General features: G+C 43.3%; 1 protein-coding gene and 1 long non-coding RNA gene across 3 annotated transcripts; one reads left to right on the top strand and one right to left on the bottom strand.

The window, feature by feature from the left end:
- Nucleotides 1-4,033: 4,033 nt before the first annotated feature.
- OCM (oncomodulin) lies at nucleotides 4,034-9,257 on the top strand. Of its 2 annotated transcripts, XM_024985243.2 has the most exons (5): nucleotides 4,034-4,865; nucleotides 5,493-5,560; nucleotides 6,178-6,310; nucleotides 6,761-6,870; nucleotides 8,264-9,257. In XM_024985243.2, exons 2-5 carry the CDS (start codon nucleotides 5,500-5,502, stop codon nucleotides 8,287-8,289), a joined length of 330 nt encoding a protein of 109 aa, XP_024841011.1. In that variant the 5' UTR covers nucleotides 4,034-4,865; nucleotides 5,493-5,499; the 3' UTR covers nucleotides 8,290-9,257. The 2 variants fall into 2 exon arrangements, with proteins under 2 accessions (XP_024841011.1, XP_059737607.1); XM_059881624.1 differs by lacking the exon at nucleotides 8,264-9,257 and having other exon boundaries at nucleotides 6,761-7,242.
- A 2,321-nt stretch (nucleotides 9,258-11,578) lies between these two features.
- Nucleotides 11,579-23,092, bottom strand: LOC100850875 (uncharacterized). Its single transcript, XR_815559.4, has 3 exons — nucleotides 22,995-23,092; nucleotides 12,936-13,201; nucleotides 11,579-11,898 (listed from the first exon to the last, which is right to left on the bottom strand). It is a non-coding gene; the product is annotated as an uncharacterized lncRNA (long non-coding RNA).
- Nucleotides 23,093-23,094: the final 2 nt, after the last annotated feature.

Raw genomic sequence — 23,094 nt, forward strand, 5'->3', positions numbered from 1 at the left:
GAGTCCTCCGCGGCTGTTCCCCAAAGAAATGATGGCAGCTAAGGGGAGGGTGGTGACAGTGGGGCATGCAGAGAAGATGAGGCTGAGAAATGGAAGGAGGAGACATCCACGGAGAGAGGACGGAAGTCAATTGTGCTTTTGTCTACAGCAACACACACACTGAACAGAGGGCCTCAGACACTTCCAAGAAGTTAGTCACCAGCGAGACAGCTGGGGTTGCGCGTAGGCGGTGATGAGACCTGGGTCAGGCCGGTGTGGCTGGAAAGACTACATTACAGAGCCACAAAATCAGCAGGTGTGTGGGCTCAGAGTAGGGGAAGTCTGTGGGATTAAGAGCCCCACTAGGGATTTGGAGGGAGAAGGCAATGGCACCCCACTCCAGTACACTTGCCTGGAAAATCCCATGGACAGAGGAGCCTGGTGGGCTGCAGTCCATGGGGTCGCTAAGAGTCAGGCACGACTAAGCGACTTCACTTTCACTTTTCACTTTCATGCATTGGAGAAGGAAATAGCAACCCACTCCAGTGTTCTTGCCTGGAGAATCCCAGGGACGGGGGAGCCTGGGGGGCTGCCGTCTATGGGGTCGCACAGACTGAAGCGACTTAGCAGCAGCAGGGATTTGGATAGAAACCGGTGACTGGGGACAGCATCAGATATCTGAGAGACAAGTATGATCTGACAGTCCAGGGCCTGTGGCAGAAGCAAAGCCCAAGCACACAGCTTGACGGAGTCACGAATTACTCTTCTCCCTGCTGCCATCTTCCCACTGCAGACAGTGCTAGTCGATCCCAGTATCCATTCCCTCCATTCTGGGAAGTCCCTACCAATCGAGTGGAACAGATACACAAATGAAATACTCTAGCAATTGCAGGACGGGGTGGGATTCACCAGGGGACACTGAGACCCCTCTGGACATTTGCAGACCTGCTCTTGGCTCCATGATCCTCAGAAGAACTCTGAGAAGTTGATGGAGCAGGTATTTGCATTGCTCCTACTTCCCAACAGGGGAAACTGGGGTCCAGAGTCACATGGCTAATAAAGGACAGATCTGGGCTCAAATTAAGGTCTATTTCCAATGCTTCTTTCTTTTCTTTCATGGGAATTGGTGACCAAAATAAGGAAGACTACTCAATCAACAATTTTTATTGTGGTGAAATATACATAACATAAACTTTACCATTTTAACTATTTTAAGTGTACAGTTCTATGGTTTTAAGTGCATCCACGCTGTTTTACAACCATCAACCACCATCCATCTCCAGAATGTTTTCATCTTCCCAAACTGAATCTCTGTCCCCCTTAAACACGACTCCCCCTTTCCCCCTCTCCTGGTGGTTACCCTTCTGTCTCTGCCTCCACGATTCTGACTACCATTAAACACGACTCCCCCTTTCCCCCTCTCCTGGTGGTTACCCTTCTATTTTCTGCCTCCACGATTCTGACTACCATTAAACACGACTCCCCCTTTCCCCTCTCCTGGTGGTTACCCTTCTGTTTCTGCCTCCACGATTCTGACTACCATTAAACACGACTCCCCCTTTCCCCTCTCCTGGTGATTACCCTTCTGTCTCTGCCTCCACGATTCTGACTACTTCCAAGTGGCACCAGTGGTAAAGAATCTACCTGCCAATGCAATAGATTCAACTGCTGGGTCAGGAAGATTCCCTGTAGAAGGGAAAGGTAAACCACTCCAGTACTCTTGCCTGTAAAACCCCATGGACAGAGGAGCCTGGCAGTTTAGAGTCGCAAAGAGTCGGACACAACTGAGCACTGATTGAGGCGCCTCAGAGTAGTGAAATCACAGTCTTTGTCCTTCTGTGTGAATCAACATTTTGATCCCCAGATTGCACGTAGTGGGATTCACGTCAGAATCCTGGTTACATTCCTGATTCAGACATCATTTACTGGGTCTCTGTTTATCTTTAGGTTCTATCAGAAAAACAGCATGAATATCTAAAGCGTCTCGGTTTAACCCATATGCTGTTTTCATTTAAATGAGCAGATTTTTTAAAATGTCTTTCTATGGACAGTTGTAAACCCTGCCACAGAAAGAAAGAACTCAGCCAGTTTCTATGGCAACTTAATGTCAGCAACCTAATTTCTTAAGACCTATTTTCAGAAACTGTGTTGTTTTTTTTTTAAGACTGGGCCAAGTGGATGCTGTCTGGAAATCTTGTTTTCAGGTTCTTTTTGCTGTTTTTATATATCTATTCATCATATACTTTCCAAGCACCTAACTAGGTCAGGCACTGTGCTAGGCATTTGAGGCAACATCATGTGGGCAAGACAGAAACGGCGCTGACCTGAGGTTTGGTAATTTAAGAGATGCTGTAGGGACGTAAAAAACACAGTTGTGGTTGCCAGAGGAGAAAAGCAGGGAGGGATGAATTAGGAGTTTGGGATTAACTCATATACATTACTATACATAAAACAGGCAAACAATAAGGACCTATTGTAGCACAGGGAACCCTACTCAATACTTTGTAATAACCTATGAGGAAAAAGAACATGAAAAACAATACATGTATGCACGCACAAATATGAATCGCTTTGCTGTACACCTGAAACTGACACAGCATTGTAAACCAACTATATTTCAATAAAAATAAAAATCTTATACAATGCAAAAAAAAAAATGCTGTAGGAGATCCTGAGAGAAACTTTTCATTGATAACACTAGCAAAAGTAGAGGCATAGAAGCAGGGGAATATATCTGGGAGGAAATTGAAGATGGTTGTCCAGATTTATGTACCCCCAGGTAAGAGTCCTGAGATCCTTCTCTAAAAAAACACTGAATAATTATGATTGCAACATGGAATCAGTTTTGACTTTTAAAACACGTGAATTCAGCCTTCGAAAAGAAGGAAATGTCATATGCTACCACATGGATGAAACTTAAGGGCATTTTCCTAGGTGAAAGAGACTAGTCACAGAAAGACAAATACTGGACAATTCCACTTTTAAGGAGCATCTAAAGCGGTCTAACCCTTAGAGACAGAAAGTAGCATAGTGGTCGCCAGGGGTTGAGGGAAGGAGCATAGGGAGTTCTTAATCACTGGGTATGGAGTTCAGTTTTGTCGGAAGGAAAAGTTCTAGAGAGATATCCCTGGCAGTCCAGTGGCTAAGACTCCTCACTTCCACTGCAGGGGGCTCAGGTTCAATCCCTGGTCTGGGAAGTAAGATCCCAAGTGCTGCGGCCCAGCAAAAAAAAAAAAGAAGAAAAAGGAAAAAAGTTCCAGAGGTCTGTTGTCCAACCACGCACATGTAGTTAACGCTACTATATGTACACTTAAAAATGGTTAAGATGGCAAATTTTATGTTCTATGTTTTCTGCCATAATTTTTTTTTAGAAAGTAGCACAGTGATGGCCACATAAGGACTCAATAAAAGGTTTGCGGAAAGCCAAAAAACCCAAAAAACAAAACAAAAACAAATTATGAGGTCCCAAGTCCTGGCCTCATATATTTTCTGCAAATTTTAGCTATGGGGTTGGGAATGGGTAGTTATTTTCCCCTTTTTTGCCTTTTTAGTAGGTGCAATTTAAAATACAGCTGAGAGCAACACAGATGCAACTAGACATTATCATACTAAGTGGAGTCAGAAAGAGAAAGACAAATCCCATATGATTTTGCTTATATGTGGACTCCAAAATATGAGACAAATGAAGACTTCCTGGGTGTTCCGGTGGTTAAGACTCCACCTGCCAGTGCAGGGGACGTGGGTTCAATCCCTGGTCAAGGAAGATCCCACATGCTGTGGGGCAGCTAAGCCCGTGTGCCGCAGCTACTGAAGCCCACACACTAGACCTGTGCTCTGCAGCAAGAGAAGCCGCCGGGATGAGAAGCCCACACACCGCGACCAAGAGCAGACCCTGCTCATCACTGCGACCAGAGAAAAACCGCTCGCAGCAAGGAAGACACGGCACAGCCTAAAAGATTAATTAATATCTTTAATAAAATATGACACAAATGAGCCTATCTGTGAAACAGGAACAGAACCACACTCATAGAGAACACACGGATGGTTGCCGAAGACGAAGGAGCTGGAGGAAGGATGGAGCGGAGGTTGGGGTTAGGAGACGTAAGCTTTTATATACAGAATAGATAAAAACAAGGTCTGACTGCATAGCACGTATTTAATATCCTATGATAAACCACAATGGAAAAGGATATCAGAAAAGAATGTACATATAGGTATAACTGAATCACTTTGCTGCACGGCAGAAATTAACACAACATTGTAAATCAACTATATGTCAACCAAAAAAAAGTACAGCTGAGCAACAGCAAAGTCAAGGCTTTTTTAGAAAGCCATCTAACCCATCTATCCCCTTGGTGGGACAAAGCTTTGTACCCATCTGACACTGACCCTGAGTCTGTCAGCCCTGGCCTGAGGTTGGCCTCACACATCTAAAGTTTCAGAGGCCAACAACAGACCTGCCTCTGATGGCAGCCACTAACATCTGAGGAGGGGAGCCCTTTTCAATTGACAAAGGCCCCTCAGATGTGTTTACCTCACTTCAACCACTGTTTCCTCTTTACCAGGCCTCTGGTGTCTTGACACTTGGCCAGCAGGGTTGGTTTGCAAAATTGAAACCTTAGTTAAGGCTTGTTGAGGTTTGGTTTTGAAAACTGGCTGTTCCTACCCACATTCCTTTGAGATATAAATAGAAAAAAAAAGGTTTAATTAGTAAAGCGAGACATCTGAGCTATGTCCACCTGATCCTTGAAAAGGAAATCTAAGAGGTTCTTCCTATCGCTTTTTCAATCCTATATAAGGTACGTCAGTGAGGTAGCAAAAGCGCATCTGTTTATTGGCTCCTTCAGTTCTTTTTCCTGATTCTTCTTGGAGGAAAATCTAAAACGGTGAGTAGCTGGTGGACCACCCAGATCCCAGACTCTTCTTTCCTACATGGATTTTAGGCTGGTGCATGCGGTGCTCGGGTTCTTTTCCCGTGGAGTTGACACATGGGTGGATTTTGATCTCTGGTAAATGGGTTTTTGATGTCTCTGATTCCCATCCTTCGGGACAGAAGGGCATCCCTTCTATAGAGAGTCTGCAAGCAGCCCAAGCTCTGTCCTTCTGTAAGTGAAACTTGCAATGTTGCATTTCTCTGGCTAGTGTATTAAAATGCCATTGCATTTGTAACATGGTCTACTTCTGAATGGCTTGTAGATGTCTGTATAAGTGGTTGATGATGTGAATATATATTTTTTTTTACAAGAAAGCAGCATCAAATCTTTCTTCAGTTTGTATTTTTTAATTTCATCTTTGGCATATATTCAAGAGAGGACACTGAGACGAAGGGGGCTGGAATCTTTTCAGTATTTGGTTTTTATTTGGATATTATGTCTTAGCTGGTCATACGCTTATTACACTTTAAAATTGCTCAACAAATGTGCAGTTTCTGTGGGCCTTGGGGGGTGTGCTCCCCCGAGATGTGCATGTTTCTGCTAGGCATTTACCACATCTCGATTATTTTGTGAGAACAGGTGGAAAATGAGCATCACAGATGTCCTCAGTGCTGACGACATTGCAGCAGCCCTGCAGGAGTGCCAAGGTAAATGGGAAGCGAGGCGGCGGCGGCTTTCTCGCACAAATCGGTAGCTCCTGAAAAGTTACAAAAATTAAAATGCAAACTGGCTGAAAGTGCATGGGAATCAGAGGAAGAACTTATTAACTAGATAACTGCATGATAGAAATAGGAGATCTGAGCATAGAATCCCTTTCTGTATGGTGAAAGAAACTTACTAAACATGAAGAAAAAAAAAGGAATCAGTGGATCCCCGTAGCCTGTTTGAATCCTATGATTGTGTTTCTCTCATCAGTTAGACCAGTGGGGCTGCCATCCTGGATACCCAGCCTGAATAAAGGGCATCAGGAGGCACAGACGAGAGGAGGCCAGAGAAGAGGAGATGGACAGAGTCAAGTGGAGAGGGAAATCTGGGGAGGGGGAAAGGAGATGAGAGTATGAAGGCATATGGTCTTGGCTGCCTCAGAATCCAGACCCAGTCACAGCCCTACTTGGCCTTTAAAAAAAGTTTTTTTAAACAGAGCATCCCTGTAGCTCAATGATATTATGTAAAGTAGTTTTAACATCCTAAGTTGACATCACTTTGGTCCAGAGACAGAATGCAGTCCAACGAGCATCAGAATAACCTATTCTCTGTTTTTCAGATCCAGATACCTTTGAACCCCAAAAATTCTTCCAGACATCGGGCCTTGCTAAGATGTCAGCCAGTCAGGTGAAGGATGTTTTTCGTTTCATAGACAACGACCAGAGTGGGTACCTGGATGAAGAAGAGCTGAAGTGAGCTTTGTCCTAAGCCCGACCAGCACCCCAACATTGTTAGGTGGGGCTGGGGTGCAGTGGAGGCCAGTCTCCCCAGTATCTTTCAATGACCAGCTCTGATGCTGGTCACTCAGTAGATTCTCATGAAAGAGCAGAGCATGAGGCAGTCAGCCACGCTGACTCACAAAACACTAAATATGAGCACCAAAGACTTGGGGACAAAAAGTCATTAGTCTTAGGAGTATTCCTTGGCAAACTGACTTAACAGCTAACTTCTGAAAAAAAGAATTTTTTAAACAAAAGGTCCACTAGTCTCGACAATGAAAGAAGCTTTTGCTTGCTAAGATCTTGACTGATTATTGTGGTTGCTGGGAACAGATGGTTTGCTTCAAGGGGAAGAGAAAGGGGCGAACACAGAAATGTGTGTGGTTTTTAAAAACATTCCCCTCAATCTTCACTATCCTGTAGGTTTTTCCTCCAGAAGTTTGAGAGTGGTGCTAGAGAACTGACCGAGTCAGAAACCAAGTCCTTGATGGCAGCTGCAGACAATGATGGAGACGGGAAGATCGGGGCTGATGGTATGTTCACACCTGTACACGGCAGGAGAGACTTGAGCTCAGGCGGCATCCGGGGCAGGGGGGTTAGGCCATGAGGTCAGACAAATACAGGTTAAAACCCCCCTACCTTCAGCCTGCTGAGCCTCAGTCTTTTCATCCATAAAAGTAAATTGAGGATACAAATGACCTATGTCAAGACTCTGGCGTGGGGATATACCATAGAAGGTAGTCCCACTGACCACTGTCTATGAACCAGAAAATACCCTTCACCTGACCACGGTACTAGCTACTAGCCTGGCCCATTATTTGCAAGACACCCTGATGTACCTGAAAAATAATGTTAGGAATCTCCAGCAGTGGGACTTGAGTCTCTCTGAATAAGGGAAGAATTGACATTCTCAAGTACATCTCATACTGAAGTGTCTATTTGATTCTTTTGAGTAGGAAAGGATCCTAGCTTGCAAGGGTTTAAAGAAGTATGTTTTCCTGGACATCAGCATACCAAGGAGGCAATGCTAAGAGAACACGTAAATCCGTCACCATTTGCGCAGCCTTCTGCGTGCAGAGCCCTGTATTCAAATTTCATCGTAACTGCATGTCTGGAGGATTATCTTCATCTGCCTCTGTCATGTTACCACATGTTTTACCTACTCCGTGCATGTCAGCTCAGGAGAACTTCTGTGTGTTCCTTATGGTGGTACTAATTAAAATGTAAAAAATCTACTCAAAATGATACCACCATCACTTACTACAAGGGAGTTAATGTAGCCTGTATGGATAGAAAAATAGTTTAGGTAAGGGAAGGTAGATTTATTTAAACTTACTCATAAGGTGTCACTGACAGCTTTTTCAAACAAGCAAAGCTTACCAATAAATATAAAACAAATCCTAGTTTTCAGCTTCACTCTGTAGCATCCACACCTTATTATTATCTCTTAGTAATATAAATTTGGGGGGCAAGGTTAGGGTCCAGTGGAGAAAAGTTAGTGCAAAGTCCCAAACCATTAAATGTTTCCTAAATATACAATAAGTAGCTACCCAACAGAGGGAGGAGACCTCCCATTTCTGTCCTGAATTGACCAGACAAAAGGCTGAGTGAGCACAGGTACTGTGATGGGCTGCTACAATGGGCTGCTACATTTCGTCAAAGCGAAATGACTGGATTGGCAAGTTCTAACACAAAGGGCTCTGATGCAAAATTAAAGATGTTTGTTACACTAGATTCGGCGGGAGGATGGAACACGCAGGCTGTCAGTGACATCTTTTTTTCTTTCTGCGCCCTTGGAGGGGGCCATGGCCATCATCTGACGATGCGCTTGGTTCTCTTTCCTCCTCAGAACCCTCACTGGCAGTAGCCTGTCTGTAAGGTGCCAAGCCTTCCCCGCTGACCCTGTTCTCACCTCTTCTGTTCTAGAATTCCAGGAAATGGTACATTCTTAAAGGGCCCAGACTGTGGAGCTAGAATCGGCTGGAAGGCCTCCAAAGCCCCAGGAACTGGGACACCCACCTCCTCCCCCTAATTTATTAATTTCCCCCAAAATGCTTCTACAGTTTGTCCGTTGTGTTAGTGAGGTCATCCGTGTTAGACAGTCATCCGTGACTTTTTGGTGGTGGGTGTGCCCTAATGATTCCTGTAAGGCCAGACAAAAAGGCCTTTTAAAAAAATCACCCAATAAAGACACCTTTCTCATCATCTGCTGATGTGTGGGTGTGGTTTCTTCCTCCATGAGGGATGAAAGCGATTTGAAGACCGAGGGAAGAATTTCAGGAAGATTTCTGGTCTTAGCCGAGCGCTAAGCCATCCTTACTTGCGTTGTGCACAAGCGCACAGGGAAAGGAGGTTCGGGGAACAAAGTCACAAATAAATGGCATCATCAGGCTAGGATTTTCTCAGCAATTTATCTGAGTCTGAAACGCCTGTGAAGAGATTTTAGCCAGCGGAAAGTCATGCTTGCTTATGTGTTTTCTGCTATTGGGTGTTAGGTTGTTGTAAGAGAGATTTAAGTAAAAGCAAATAATACAAGACAGAAGCAAGTGCGAGGCTACAGTGGCCCTAAAGCTAAGGAAACGTGCAGTGCTGGCTGAGACAAGCAGACATATTCTCAAGCTGGTTTTTTCCCTTAGGAAAACAGGCTATCAGAGACTTGCTGGCTCTGACCAAATCTCCGGCCACCCCCTTCTCCCCCTCCCGCCTCACCTGCTTCCTCCTTCTCCCTTCTCCTCTCTCCTTTCTCAGCCACCATTTTCCTGGCTCTTATTTGATACCACCTGAACCAACTACACCCAGAATTGCCCGAACATTTGAGGCGAGACTCAGGTTCCCGTTACAGGTCTTTCACTAGGGTGGGGCAACCTCAAGCCAGGAAATTCTCATTAGGCTGACTTCCAGGTGGCAGGTTTGAGCTGTTCTCTCGGGCTGACCCTGCGGGTGAGGACTCCTGGGAGGAACAGAGGCACGTTCCCAGAGCGAGTTTACAAGCTCACGCTTCTTACCCCGATACCCAAGCTCACAGTGCCCTGGCCCCTCTTGGGTTTGCCACCATCCTGCTGAGTGGCTTATCTACTTCAAACTCCTGTTCTTTGGAGTTTGTGGCAGAGCAGATTTTCAAAGTGCGGGCTATGTACTACCAGGGCTATGTACTATCAAGGTGATTTTATGGGGGCAGGGGCCAGCACTGTTAAATGTGATGGCTGTGTATTTATTTTAACAGGTGTCAGAAACATATAAGTGGCACAAACTGTGTTTTAATATCGCTGCTTTAAAATAAGGCTACTAGACATTTGGAAGCATACTGAGGGACCTCCTTGATGGTTTAGCAGTCTAGTGGTTAAGACTCTGAACTCCCAATGCATGGGGCACAGGTTCAGTCACTGGTCGGGGAACTAGGATCCTGCATGCCACACAGAGCGACCCAAAGGGAAAGAGAAAGTGTACTGATTTGAAGAATATTAAGTCACGCAGAGGGGCTTCCCTGGTGGCTTGGTGGTAAAGAACTGTCTGCAATGCAAAAGGTGCAGGAGACGCGAGTTTGATCCTTGGGTTGGGAAGATCCCCCTGGAGGAGGGCACGGCAACCCACTCCAGTATTCTTGCTGTGGAAATCCCAAGGACAGAGGAGCCTGGCAGGCTATGGTCCATGGGGTCACAAAGAGATGGACACAACTGAAGCGACTGAGCACACACGCACACACGTCATGTAGAAAGGACAGAACCCATAAAGGCCGTTTACAGAAGACTCAAACTGGGGAAATCCAGCCCCCAAATGAAGCCCTCTTTGGGGAGGGTCACAGAATGGAAGTGTGTCCCTTCATGGCCAGCTCTCCTGTTCCCCCTCCTATTGCACAGCTGTGCCCTCATGCTCTCCTCCTCCACATCCCTCCTGGAAGGAATTGGGCTAGTTCCTCTATACCTGTAGCTTCCCTGGGTATGTGACAGTTTCTCCCAGGCACCAGCAAGAGGGCCTTCCAGGCCAATCCTGATGCCCTGGGAGGCTTGATCCCTAAACAATCCACCACCACTACACCGCATGGACACTGATCCTCCTGACATTTCTATTCACTCCACTGGCTCTCCCCAAGCAAGGGCTTTCAACCCAACAATTATGAAGGGAGAGCCTTTAAATAACTCAGTGTGATCATGTAGCCTTCTTCCCTCGGGCTCTGGACACCATATGCCTCGAAGAAACAAGATGAATGATGTTGCTTTTTAGACAGTTTAACTGACTAAGCAATCCATTACCCACTGGAGTAGCAGAAGTAGCCTCACCCCCGCAAGGTAAAGACTGTGGGCTTCTCTTATTTCTTTTCTGTCAAGAGGGCATCTGTATGGAAATAATCACTGGAGGGGTTGTTCAGAGCACCCAGGGGACTTCCCTGGTGGCTCAAATGGTAAAGAAGTTGCCTGCCAATGCAGGAGACCCGGATTCAATCCCTGGGTCGGGAAGATTCCCTGGAGAAGGAAATGGCAGCCCACTCCAGTATTCTTGCCTGGAGAATACCATGGACAGAGGAACCTGGCAGGCTACAGTCCATGGGTCACAAAGAGTCAGATACGACAGAGTGACTAACACTCACAGGGGACACTGTGCCATGTTCTGAATGTCTTAGGGAAATTGTTTAGAGGATGGATGGATACAAAAGGATGAATTGCCATGTGTTCCATACATAGAAAGACAGTTATTCATGAACTGTGTTCATTCCACTGTTTCAAAGGGCTTCCCTGATGGCTCAGACAGTAAAGAATTCGCCTGCAATTCAGGAGTCTCGGGTTTGATCCATGGGTCGGGAAGATCCCCTGGAGGAGGAAACAGCTACCCACTCCAGTATTCTTGCCTGGAGAATTCTATGGATAGAGAAGCCCGGCAGGCTATAGTCCATGGGGTTTCAAGGAGTCAGACACGACTGAGACTGAAACTTTGCTTTGCTTTACTGTTTCAAAAGTGTAATTCAAACTATTTTTGCCCATTTCAATTACATTACCTTTTCATTTTTCTAACCCAGTCTTAGGAACTTAATTCCAAAGTCTCTGTCAATGGTAATAACTAGCAAACAAAAGGAGCCATCTCTCTGTATTTAACACCTAAAAGTGTCAGCTGGTACGCTTAAATGAAACAATCTTTAGTGGTCTTGATTCATAGCAATTTTTAACTGTGTTCTTTGGATCTGGGGTGTTTGTGGGAGGGGGTGGGTATTCCACTCTGCAGGTAATAACAACTCCAGGCATTCAGACACACTTGTGAATTAGCACTTTTTATTTTGGGAGTTATTTATCTAGGTTGAAATTTTGTAGAAACATTATCATTTCCAAATTTTAGCAGTAAGTATCATTTGAAAAGAAGAAAATGTTTTCAAAAATTACCCTAGTTTTGTCATTATATAAATATTGTACAAAGCAATTCCTTTTTAAGTGGTTCCTATTCAATATGTGCCTCGTGGGAAAGAAAAAAGTGAAAGAACATACAGCAACATGTTAACAGCCGCTCTCTCCAGCTGGCAGGATTACAGACCCGTGAGACGAGCCTGGAGGCTTCTAAATGGGGGAGCGTAGCAACTAGAGAAAAAGAAAATCAAACACAGGATTCACACAAACAGCCCACCTCAAGAAAGCATGTTCTCAGCAGTAGAATGATGATATTTTGACTTCGAAATGAGGGCCCACATTGCCCACTAGGTCCCAGAGCTGAAAAACTTGGTGTCTGTTATTTTTCCTAATTGCTTATAAAACAGGGTGGCATCAGGGGCTTTGACTCTTCGTACAACTATAATTTGAGTTTATAATTTAGTAGTTTATAATTGAATGGAATATGATCTCAAAGGAAGCTTTGTGTATGTGCTTAATTGTTGAGACTAAAGAAAATTATTAAAATACTTCTAATATTAGCATTTTGCTTCAGCTTCTGCACATTATGTTTATACAATTATTTTAACATACAGGTTTTTGCAGCTCTTTCCAGCTCAAACACAAAGTGTAGCAAAACAGTGAAGATGTGAAATATTTGTTGAATTGTTCAGGTTTACAAGCTACATAGGTAATTCTGCACAATGACTACAGTTTAATTTCGTGTAATGAGTACTCGGGAATCCAATTTCAAGCAAAAACCTATCTGGTATCTCTTCTGCTAATGTTAAGGTATGGTATTACTTTGCAAACACTTAAGAAGACAGATGAAATTGGAATCACCAAGATCATTTCCACCTGGCCTGTTAATTTATTCACTGGAAAGGCTATTCATTTACACAATGTTTTAACTGGTTTCAAAAAGTCAACTTTTTTGGAAGGGAGTGGATTTTGACATCATTTTTCTTAGGGGTTCTACAATGCACGTAAATAGATTCACACCTCAAATTGTAAGGTATTTCAAACATACATCTGAGACCACAGAGATGTAGCAAACACTGCGTACCCGCCACCTCACTGTACCAAACCTTGGCAGGGACTGTTTGGCAGGTTAGTAATTTGTCATCTTGCTTAGGCTACAGGTATCCGGTTAGGGTGGGCAGCAAGAGACATCCTGCCTGGGATTTGGAGGGTGGGAGTGAAGCAGCCATGACACTGGTGCTCTGGAGGTTGGTGTGGGAGTACCTTACCTGCTGGCTCCACTCTGTGGTGTGGGGATCTCGTTCTGTCCCAGCTCCAGAAGCATTTCCTTCTATGACAAAGAAATCCAGCTTTGGGAGCAGTGAGAGACTGATAGAAGTTCCAGTCTGTTCCCAGGGGCTCCAGCTTGTCCTCACTCTCTTTACATCCATCTTCCCTTCCTGCCTGTATGCTTTGCAGAATTCAAGCTTCAGCATCAGATGAAGGCGAGAGCCTTATAGAGACTACTGAACCAGGCTTCACTGGTTCATAATACCTGTAATACATATATTTGTATATATGATTATATTTATTACATAATTACATAATACCTGGAAATTACATTATATATAACATACATGTATATAAATATATATTTCCTAGATGATTCTCACTTTCCAATACTGATTTACCAAACCACCTCAGATTTTTCACTTTTTAATAAAAGAATCCTTTACAGGTGGAAGATCCTTTACAAGTGATCACAGGAAGAGATGGAAATCAAGGGCAATTTTAACTGCAGGAGAGAAATGTACCCTCAGGATGAAGGTCACCTCAGAATGACACAGTCTCTGGGCTCTAAGTCAACGAAAAAAAGGTCGATTACTTGACTCAGGGGTCTGATATTTCTGCCAACAGAGTGGGAGGAAGTGGCTCTTTGTACAGGTGGCCTTGGATGTGTGTATCACACCCAGACCTCTTCTCAACAGCTTCCTCTTGGAGCTCAGTACTGAGTGTAGGGAGGAGAGAACTCACTAGAATGTCAAATCATTCTGTGATCCGAGCTCTGTCTGCACAGCTTGCAGCAGACAGAACTATGAAAGACGGAAGTCCCTTTCTCCATTGTCCCTGTTCCCTACCTCCATAATTCATCCATCAACATACTGTATCCTTTAAGGCAGGCACTGCACTGGAAAACAGGAACAAGAGGATGACTCTAATCAGGTCTGACCATCTATAAGCTCACTTTTTTTGTTAGCAGGGAGACAGACGTATGTGAGGACACATCCAGAACCTCCCACCCTGGAACTGTGACTTCTTAACCTGGAACAATGCCTTAACTTATTCCCTTGGAGTTTTGAACTCACAGATTCTTTTTCCTTATCTTTATTGAGGTGTGATTGACATTTAAAACATATATTTAAAGTGTAGACCATGGTGATGTTATGTATGCACGTTATGAAAAGATTCTCACCAGTAAGAAACACATCCATCACCTCACATTTAGTTTTTTTTTTAATGAAAACACTTAATTCTACCTTGTTAGCAAATTTCAATTTACAGTGTTATCAACTATAGTCGCCATGTTCACATTACAGCCTCAGATCTTATTCATCTTATAATTTATTTATTTATGGCTGTGCTGGGTCTTCGTTGTGGCATAAGGGCTTTCTCCAGTTGCAGCAAGCAGGGGCTACTCAGTGCAGTGGCTTCTCTTGTTGCAGAGCACAGGCTCTAGGACACGTGGGCTTCAGTAATCGTGGTGCATGGGCTTTGTTGGCTCATATAGCACGTGGGATCTTCCAGGAGCAAGGATCAAACCCGTGTCTCTTGTACTGGCAGGTGAATCCTGAATCACTGGACCGCCAGTGAAGTTTTTTATTCATCTTATAAACAAAAGTCTGTAGCTTTTATCAGCCTCTCCTTATTTCCTTCACCACCACTACTCCAGTCCCTGGCAATCATTATTCAACTTTCTGTTTCTATGAGTTCTATTTTTTTTTAAAGGTTTCCTATAAAAGTGATACCACACACTATTTGTCTTTCTCTGTCTGGCTTATTTGACTTAGCATAATTCCCTCCAGTTTCATCCGTATTGATGAAAATGGTATGACTTCCTTCTTTCTTATGGTTGAATAATATTCTATTGTGTACATATGTGTCACATTTTATTCATTCATCCATCAATGGACACTTAGGTTATTTCCACCTCAGATACTGTGAATAATGCTGCAATGAACATGGGAGTACAGAAATCTCTTTCAGATAATTTCATTTCCTTTGGATATATATTCACAGTGGAATGGCTGAATCACAAGGTAGTTCAATTTTTCCGTTGTTGTTGTTGTTTTGTAACTTAAAAGCTGTCATGCAATTAGAAACAAATCCAGCTACACAGTTACAGATGGATGGAGAAAACAGCAAAAACAGAGCAATTGAAATCATTACAATTTGGATAGTTTTCCACCATGAGGAACTAGTTAGCATCTCCCAAAGTGAGGCAATTGAGGATTCAGGAGTATCCATAGCTGGAATCCTTTTGTTCATATGTTTAGTAAAGTGAGTAACATTAGTGCTCATATCAGGTATATATGTACAGCACTGGGTATGAATCATGGCACAAGTTCCTCCTTGTGCAGCTGTCAGAATAAGGCCAATCTGTTTTGTAAAACCATGTTTCTAATTTGTATTTGTTCAGCATTAAGAGCTGAAATAGCTTTTTGAGAATCTTGTAAAGCCTGTTGAGTAAAGTTAGTCAGAGCATCCACTTGAAGCATAACATCTGTAGTTCCCAGAGAGGGAACAAATACTGCAGCCAAATAATACCAGTGAAATACAGACCTTGCCCTGCAAGTTCTGCTGCTGCTGCTGCTGCTAAGTCACTTCAGTCGTGTCTGACTCTGTGTGACCCCATAGACGGCAGCCCACCAGGCTTCCCCGTCCCTGGGATTCTCCAGGCAAGAACACTGGAGTGGGTTGCCATTTCCTTCTCCCTGTTTTTTTTTTGTTTTGTTTTGTTTTGTTTTTTTGAGAAAACTCCATACTGTTTTCCATAGTGTCTGCACCAACTTACATTCCCACTCATAGTGCAGCAGAGTTCCTTTTTCTCTACACCCTGGCCAGCATTTGCTCTTATTCTTTTTTAAAAATAAACCTAACTAGTGTTAGGTGATATTGTGATTTTGATTTGTATTTCCCTGTTTTTCTGTATCTATGAAAAATATCATTAGAATTTTGATCAGTAATGTACTAAATCTATGGATCATTTGGTAGCATGGACATTTTAGCAATATTAATTCTTCCAATCCATGGACACAGAATATCTTCCCATTTATTTTGTCTTCAATTTTTTTCACCAGTTTTATAATTTTAAGTACACAGATCTTTCACCTTGGATAAATTTATTCCTAAGTAGTTTTTTTTTTATACTTATAAATTGTTTTATGAATTCCACTTTCTGGTATTTTATTGTCAGTGTATAGAAACACAACTAATTTTTGTGTATTGATATTATATATCCTGCAACTTCACTGAATTTTTTTGGGCTCCAAAATCACTGCAGATGGTGATTGCAGCCATGAAATTAAAAGACACTTACTCCTTGGAAGAAAAGTTATGACCAACCTAGATAGCATATTGAAAAGCAGAGATATTACTTTGCCAACAAAGGTCCATCTAGTCAAGGCTATGGTTTTTCCTGTGGTCATGTATGGATGTGAGAGTTGGACTGTAAAGAAAGCTGAGCACCAAAGAATTGATGCTTTTGAACTGTGGTGTTGGAGAAGACTCTTGAGAGTCCCTTGGACTGCAAGGAGATCCAAACAGTCCATTCTGAAGGAGATCAGCCCTGGGATTTCTTTGGAGGGAATGATGCTAAAGCTGAAACTCCAGTACTTTGGCCACCTCATGCGAAGAGTTGACTCATTGGAAAAGACTCTGATGCTGGGAGGGATTGAGGGCAGGAGGACAAGGGGACGACAGAGGATGAGATGGTTGGATGGCATCACTGACTCGATGGACGTGAGTCTGAGTGAACTCTGGGAGTTGGTGATGGACAGGGAGGCCTGGCGTGCCGCAATTCATGGGGTCGCAAAGAGTTGGACACGACTGAGCGACTGAACTGAACTGAACTGAACAGGTTTTTGGTAGAGTCTTTAGGGTTTTCTACATATATCATGTCGTCTGCAGCAACAATTTTATTGCTTCCTTTATGACTTGGATACATTTATATTTCTTTACAAAAAGAAACACTGAGCCTACTTGCTCAGGCTAGGACTTCCACAACTATGTTGAATAAAAGTGATTTGAGTGGGCATCCTTGTCTTGTTCCTGATCTTAAAGGAAAAGCTTTAAGCATTTCACTGTTGAACATGATGTGAGCTGGGGTTTTATCATTTATGGCCTTCATTATGTTGAGGTACATTCCTTCTATATCCCATTTGTTAGTTTTTAATCATAAAAGGATGTTGAATTTTGTCAAACGCCTTTTCTCCATCTATTGCAATGATTATATGACTTTTATCCTTCACTGTGTTAATGTGGGAGGTCACATTGATTTTGTGGATGCTGAACCCTTCTTGCATCCCTGGAATAAATTCCACTTGATCATGGTATAAGATCATTTTAATGTACTGTTGAACTCAGTTTGCTAATTTTTCTTTTTTTTTTCATATACGTCCAGCAGGGATATTGGCTGTCATTTTCTTCTCTTGTAGTATCTTTTTTGGTCAGGATAATGCTGGCTTTGTAAAATTTTAGAAGTGTTTCCCTCTTTTCTATTTTTTGAAAGAGTTGGAAAGGATTTGTATTAATTCTTTAAATTTTGGTAAAATTTACCAGTGAAGCCATCTAGTTCTAGGCTTTTGTGGTTGGGAGGTTTCTATTATTAATTCAATCTCCAAATGAGTACTTAGTCTGTTCAGATTCTTTCTTCATGATTCACTCTTGGTAGGCTATGTATTTCCAGTGACTTATCCATTTCTTCTAGCTTATATAACTTGTTGATGTAAAACAGTTCATAGTAGTTTTTTGTGACGCTTAGTATCTCTGCATTATCAGTGTACTGTCTTCTCTTTCATTTCTGACTTCAAGTCCTTTTTCTTTTCCTTAGTTTAGCTAACAGTTTGTCAATCTTAATCATCTTGTTAAAAACACCAGCTCTTAGTTTCACTGATATTTTCTATTGTCTTTTTAGTATTTATCTCATTTATTTTCAGTATGACCTTTGTTATTTCCTTCCCTCTATTAAGTTTAGCATTAGTTTGCTTTCTTTTAGTTCCTTCAGATTTAAAGTTAGATTGTCTATTCAAAATCTTTGTTCTGCCTATAGGCATTTATTGCTATAAACTTCCCTCTTGAACTGCTTTTGCTGCATCCAATTAAGTTTTGGTATAGTACGTTCCCATCATCATTTGTCTCAAGATTTTTTATTTCCCTTTTGATTTCTTCTTTAACCTATTGGTCCTTCAAAAGCATGCTGTTTCATCTCCACGTATTTGTGAATTTTTCAGTTTTCTTCTTGTAACTAATTTCTAGTTTCATACCATTTGTGAGCTGTGGTGGAAAGATGCTTGATATGATTTCAATCTTCTTAAGTTTATTAAAACTTACTTAGTGGTATAACATATGATCTATCCTGGAAAATGTTTCATGTGTGTTTGAGAAGAATGAGTATTCTGTTGCTATTGAATAGAATGTTCTCTGTATGTCTTTTCGGGTCATCTCGTCTAACATGAAGTTTAAGTCCAATGTTACCTTAATGATATTCTTTCAGGATGCAGGACAGTGAAATTCATACAGTCAGAGCAGCCTACTCCCTTGGCACTGAGTCCAGGTATACACCCACTAGGGGGTGCTCTCGAACCTATTAAAATTTTTTTTGACTATGTGCGTTGAACTTGTGAGTAACCCTGTTGACTATCAAAGCCAAGTAACGTGAGGACCCATTCCTTGGGGGTGGGTACGTGTGTTAGTCACTCAGTCCTGGACAAATCTTTGCGACCCCAGGGACTGTACCCAGTCAGGTTCCTCTGCCCATGGAATTCTCCAGGCAAGAATACTGGAGAGGGTTGCCATTCCCTTCTTCAGGGGTTCTTCCCAACCTAGGGATCGAACCCGGCTCTCCTGTATTGCAGACAGGATTTTTACCATCTGAGTCCACCAGGGCTTCCCTGGTGGAGATTCCCTCCCAGTTGTATGGTGCTGCACAGAGGGTGAGGCTCAGACTTTCCTATCCATTTTGCTGTGGCTATTTTCTCATTCACCTCACATATGAGTCTCACCTCACATTTAGTTGGTCTCTGGATTTCTCTCAGATGAAATTTCTGTGTGTAGCTGTACATTCACTACATTTGGGGAAGGAGGGAAGATCAGAAGCCTCCTACATCTCCATCTTGGTCCCCTGCTTCTGAGTTCACAAATTCTTCGTGCAAGAGATCTAATTTTCCCTTTTTTTTTTTTTTTTTAATGATTTGGATCTACTTTTCTATTTCTGTTACTGGACTTAGATTTGAATCTCGTCCTGCTGGGAGACAGAATCATAATTCAGGACAATGTCAATAATCCAGCCTCCTCTTCACCCTTACTTCCCTAGCTGACAGAAGAGGTGGGTAACGCGAGGCCCTGCATGGGAAAGGAGTATCTGGTGCTTAGTCCATAGGAGTGACCACTGAGTCAACCTCACTCCTCTCCAGTCTCCTGGACTTCAGTGGTGGGTCCACCTAGGCCACAGCTAGTTTCTTTTTGTTCTAATCTTACGGCCTCTCAGGTCTGGCTTTCTCTGAATTACTTCCGTGTACAAGTAAAACATTTAGTTGCTTCCTGCATCAAGTACCACTTACTGCCTAGATGCCTAGACATTCATGTGGCCACGGCTATCCCACTGTTGATGCATCACGCTTGACACAGAGGGGCACTCTGCAAGACCTGCCGCTTTCCCCCTTCCACAAGGAGCAAGGTGTACATCTACACCCTCCCTCCTCTGAGGCCGCGAAACACACCCAAGTGTCTATCATGCTTACTCCACCCACCTCCCACCCACGCACACCCTATGACTGTGAAAAAGGAGGACGCATCACTATCTAAGCCTTCTTGCTTCCTTAGCTTTTGAAACTTAAAAAGCATTTCGATTTCTGATTTTGTTTGGTTCGTTTTTGTATCATCTCTCTCCTGTGGTGATCAATGCAACTGACTGACTGGGGCACAGAATGCAAAGTAAACAAGGAAGTAAAGGCATGCTGGGGAGAATGCAATAAAATGTTATCTCACCACATTTTTATTGTAATTGTACTTTGCACATTAGAAAGTACTTTCATTTGTGTCATCTAACGTAATATTTGCAGTGCTCCTTTGAGGTAGGTATTAATCTCATTTTTCAAAGGAAGAACCTGGAGCTCAAAGAAGTTAAGTGACTAATCAAAGGTCATATAAATGGCAAGTGACAAAATCAGAACTAAAATTCGGCTGTTCAACCTAAGCCCCAGGCTCCTTCTACCACTCTTCCAAAAGCATTTGCTCTGGGACAAAGGAAGGAATTCTTTAACCTGGAGTTTTCAAATTACGCTCCCTGGAGCTGCAGGGTCCTGTACAAGTGCTTCAGGGCCCCTCAAGGAGACAGAGATGGAAGAGGGGCAGCTCTTGGAAAAGGCCAGCGGAAGGTTTTCTTAGGTATCATTTCTACCACTCAGCCTCACATTCAACCAGGGTAGCTCTGTGTCTATTTTGTAGAAGTTTCCATGGACTTTGGGGCAATAAAAGGGGGAAAGGAGATTTTGCTACCTTAAAATTCTTTGAAAATTATTACTGTAATGTCAAAACATGTCTTCCTAACAAAAGACTGTCATACACTAAAGCAAGCTAGTTGAGGGAGTCTTTCAAGAGTGAGTAATGACAGCAATCTTGTTGAATAACAATTAAGGGCTGGGGCTTAATTAACAATTAAGGGCTATTTGGAATATCTCCAGTTGAGCTATTCCAAATCCTGAAAGATAACGCTGTGAAAGTGCTGCACTCAATATGCCAGCAAATTTGGAAAACTCAGCAGTGGCCACAGGACTGGAAAAGGTCAGTTTTCATTCCAATCCCAAAGAAAGGCAATGCCAAAGAATGCTCAAACGACCGCACAATTGCACTCATCTCACACGCTAGTAAAGTAATGCTCGAAATTCTCCAAGCCAGGCTTCAGCAATATGTGAACCGTGAACTTCCAGATGTTTAAGCTGGTTTTAGAAAAGGCAGAGGAACCAGAGATCAAATTGCCAACACATACTGGATCACGGAAAAAGCAAAAGAGTTCCAGAAAAACATCTATTTCTGCTTTATTGACTATGCCAAAGCCTTTGACTGTGTGGATCACAATAAACTGTGGAAAATTCTGAAAGAGATGGGAATACCATACCACCTGATCTGCCTCTTGAGAAACCTGTATGCAGGTCAGGAAGCAACAGTTAGAACTGGACATGGAACAACAGACTGGTTTCAAATAGGAAAAGGAGTTCGTCAAGGCTGTATATTGTCACCCTGCTTATTTAACTTACATGCAGAGTCCATCATGAGGAACGCTGGACTGGAAGAAACACAAGCTGGAATCAAGACTGCAGGGAGAAATATCAATAACCTCAGATATGCAGATGACACCACCCTTATGGCAGAAAGTGAAGAGGAACTAAAAAGCCTCTTGATGAAGGTGAAAGTGGAGAGTGAAAAAGTTGGCTTAAAGCTCAACATTCAGAAAACGAAGATCATGGCATCCGGTCCCATCACTTCATAGGAAATAGATGGGGAAACAGTGGAAACAGTGTCAGACTTTATTTTTCTGGGCTCCAAAATCACTGCAGATGGTGACTGCAGCCATGAAATTAAAAGACGCTTACTCCTTGGAAGGAAAGTTATGACCAACCTAGATAGCATATTCAAAAGCAGGCACATTACTTTGCCAACAAAGGTCCATCTAGTCAAGGCTATGGTTTTTCCTGTGGTCATGTATGGATGTGAGAGTTGGACTATGAAGAAGGCTGAGTGCCGAAGAATTGATGCTTTTGAACTGTGGTGTTGGAGAAGACTCTTGAGAGTCCCTTGGACTGCAAGGAGATCCAACCAGTCCATTCTAAAGGAGATCAGCCCTGGGATTTCTTTGGAAGGGATGATGCTAAAGCTGAAACTCCAGTATTTTGGCCACCTCACGCGAAGAGTTGACTCATTGGAAAAGACTCTGATGTTGGGAGGGATTGGGGGCAGGAGGAGAAGGGGACGACAGAGGATGAGATGGCTGGATGGCATCACTGACTTGATGGATGTGAGTCTCAGTGAACTCCGGGAGTTGGTGATGGACAGGGAGGCCTGGCGTGCTGCGATTCATGGGGTCGCAAAGAGTCGGACACGACTGAGCGACTGATCTGATCTGATCTGAAGGGCTGGGGCTACTATACATACAATCACAGTCCCATTTAACTCTTTTGGATCTTAATTCCCTGAACAGGGATTGAACCTGGGGCCAGGCAGTGAAAACACCAAGTCCTAACTACTGGACCACCAGGAAATTCCCACTCATTTTATTCTTAAAGTGAAATTTCTACTAGAAAAGCATTTACTATTAGTTATTTTACATATTAGACACAGAGACTGGAAACTTCCGCCCAGGGAGTGACAGAGCTAGAGTAAGTACCCAGTTCAGTCTCACGCCCAGATTCCAACACTGCCTCCCGAAACATGAAGGACTATTCTATTAAGTTGGATAAGAGGTCCTATTTTCACACCTAATCTGTGAGAGACAAGGCAACCTAAACTAAAGTCTTGTGTTTGGCCGTGCGGTCTGCTGCAAGGGTTTGAACTCCAAGTATCAGAAGTCACGAGCGGTTCCAGCTCCCACAACCCACAGGCCTCCAAACCTAGTGAATCCCAAGGGCTGGCAAGGGCGATGCCCTGAGTTCCGAGGCCTGGGACCAGGCACTGTGGGGAGAAGGCCACGCTCTGGTCCGCTTCGCCACACACCATGCTCGCCACCTGCAGCTATCTTTCTCCCTGAAGGCAAAGAAGTCGTGAGAGGCACAAAGTCACTTGACGTCTCTCAAACGGGGATCTAAAAAGACCAGCAAACATGTGGTGGGACCCTGTGCACTATGAAAACGGGCAAGCTACCTGACTGAATACACAACCACCCCAAACATTGGGCCTTCCATTGCACCTTCACAATCGCTTTCACACAAAACAAGTTCCATTTCATTTTTCTTCAAAAACGCAACCCTCTCCTTCAGCCAGGGCAGAAATCTGAGGGGTGGGAGGGGGGTGGGGGGGAGACAAAAACGGTTTCACTTCAACTTAACTCTTACAGCATCGACAGATTAAACACCTACCCAGAACACAAACGGGAATGAACCCACATGAGTGCGCCAAAAAAGGAACGCTGGACTGCGGATTCTTCTTCCGGGCCGGCGGCAACCACTTCCGGGGGGA

Source organism: Bos taurus, chromosome 25, assembly GCF_002263795.3.
Source record: "Bos taurus isolate L1 Dominette 01449 registration number 42190680 breed Hereford chromosome 25, ARS-UCD2.0, whole genome shotgun sequence".
In the NCBI taxonomy this organism is placed as follows: domain Eukaryota; kingdom Metazoa; phylum Chordata; class Mammalia; order Artiodactyla; family Bovidae; genus Bos; species Bos taurus.

Excerpts from the sequence above, each read along its gene's own strand:
- OCM (XM_059881624.1), top strand. The coding sequence starts at position 5,500 with ATGAGCATCACAGATGTCCTCAGTGCTGACGACATTGCAGCAGCCCTG. Across the intron at positions 5,561-6,177 it reads AGCCCTGCAGGAGTGCCAAG|ATCCAGATACCTTTGAACCC; the intron begins GTAAATGGGAAG and ends TCTGTTTTTCAG. Across the intron at positions 6,311-6,760 it reads CTGGATGAAGAAGAGCTGAA|GTTTTTCCTCCAGAAGTTTG; the intron begins GTGAGCTTTGTC and ends ACTATCCTGTAG.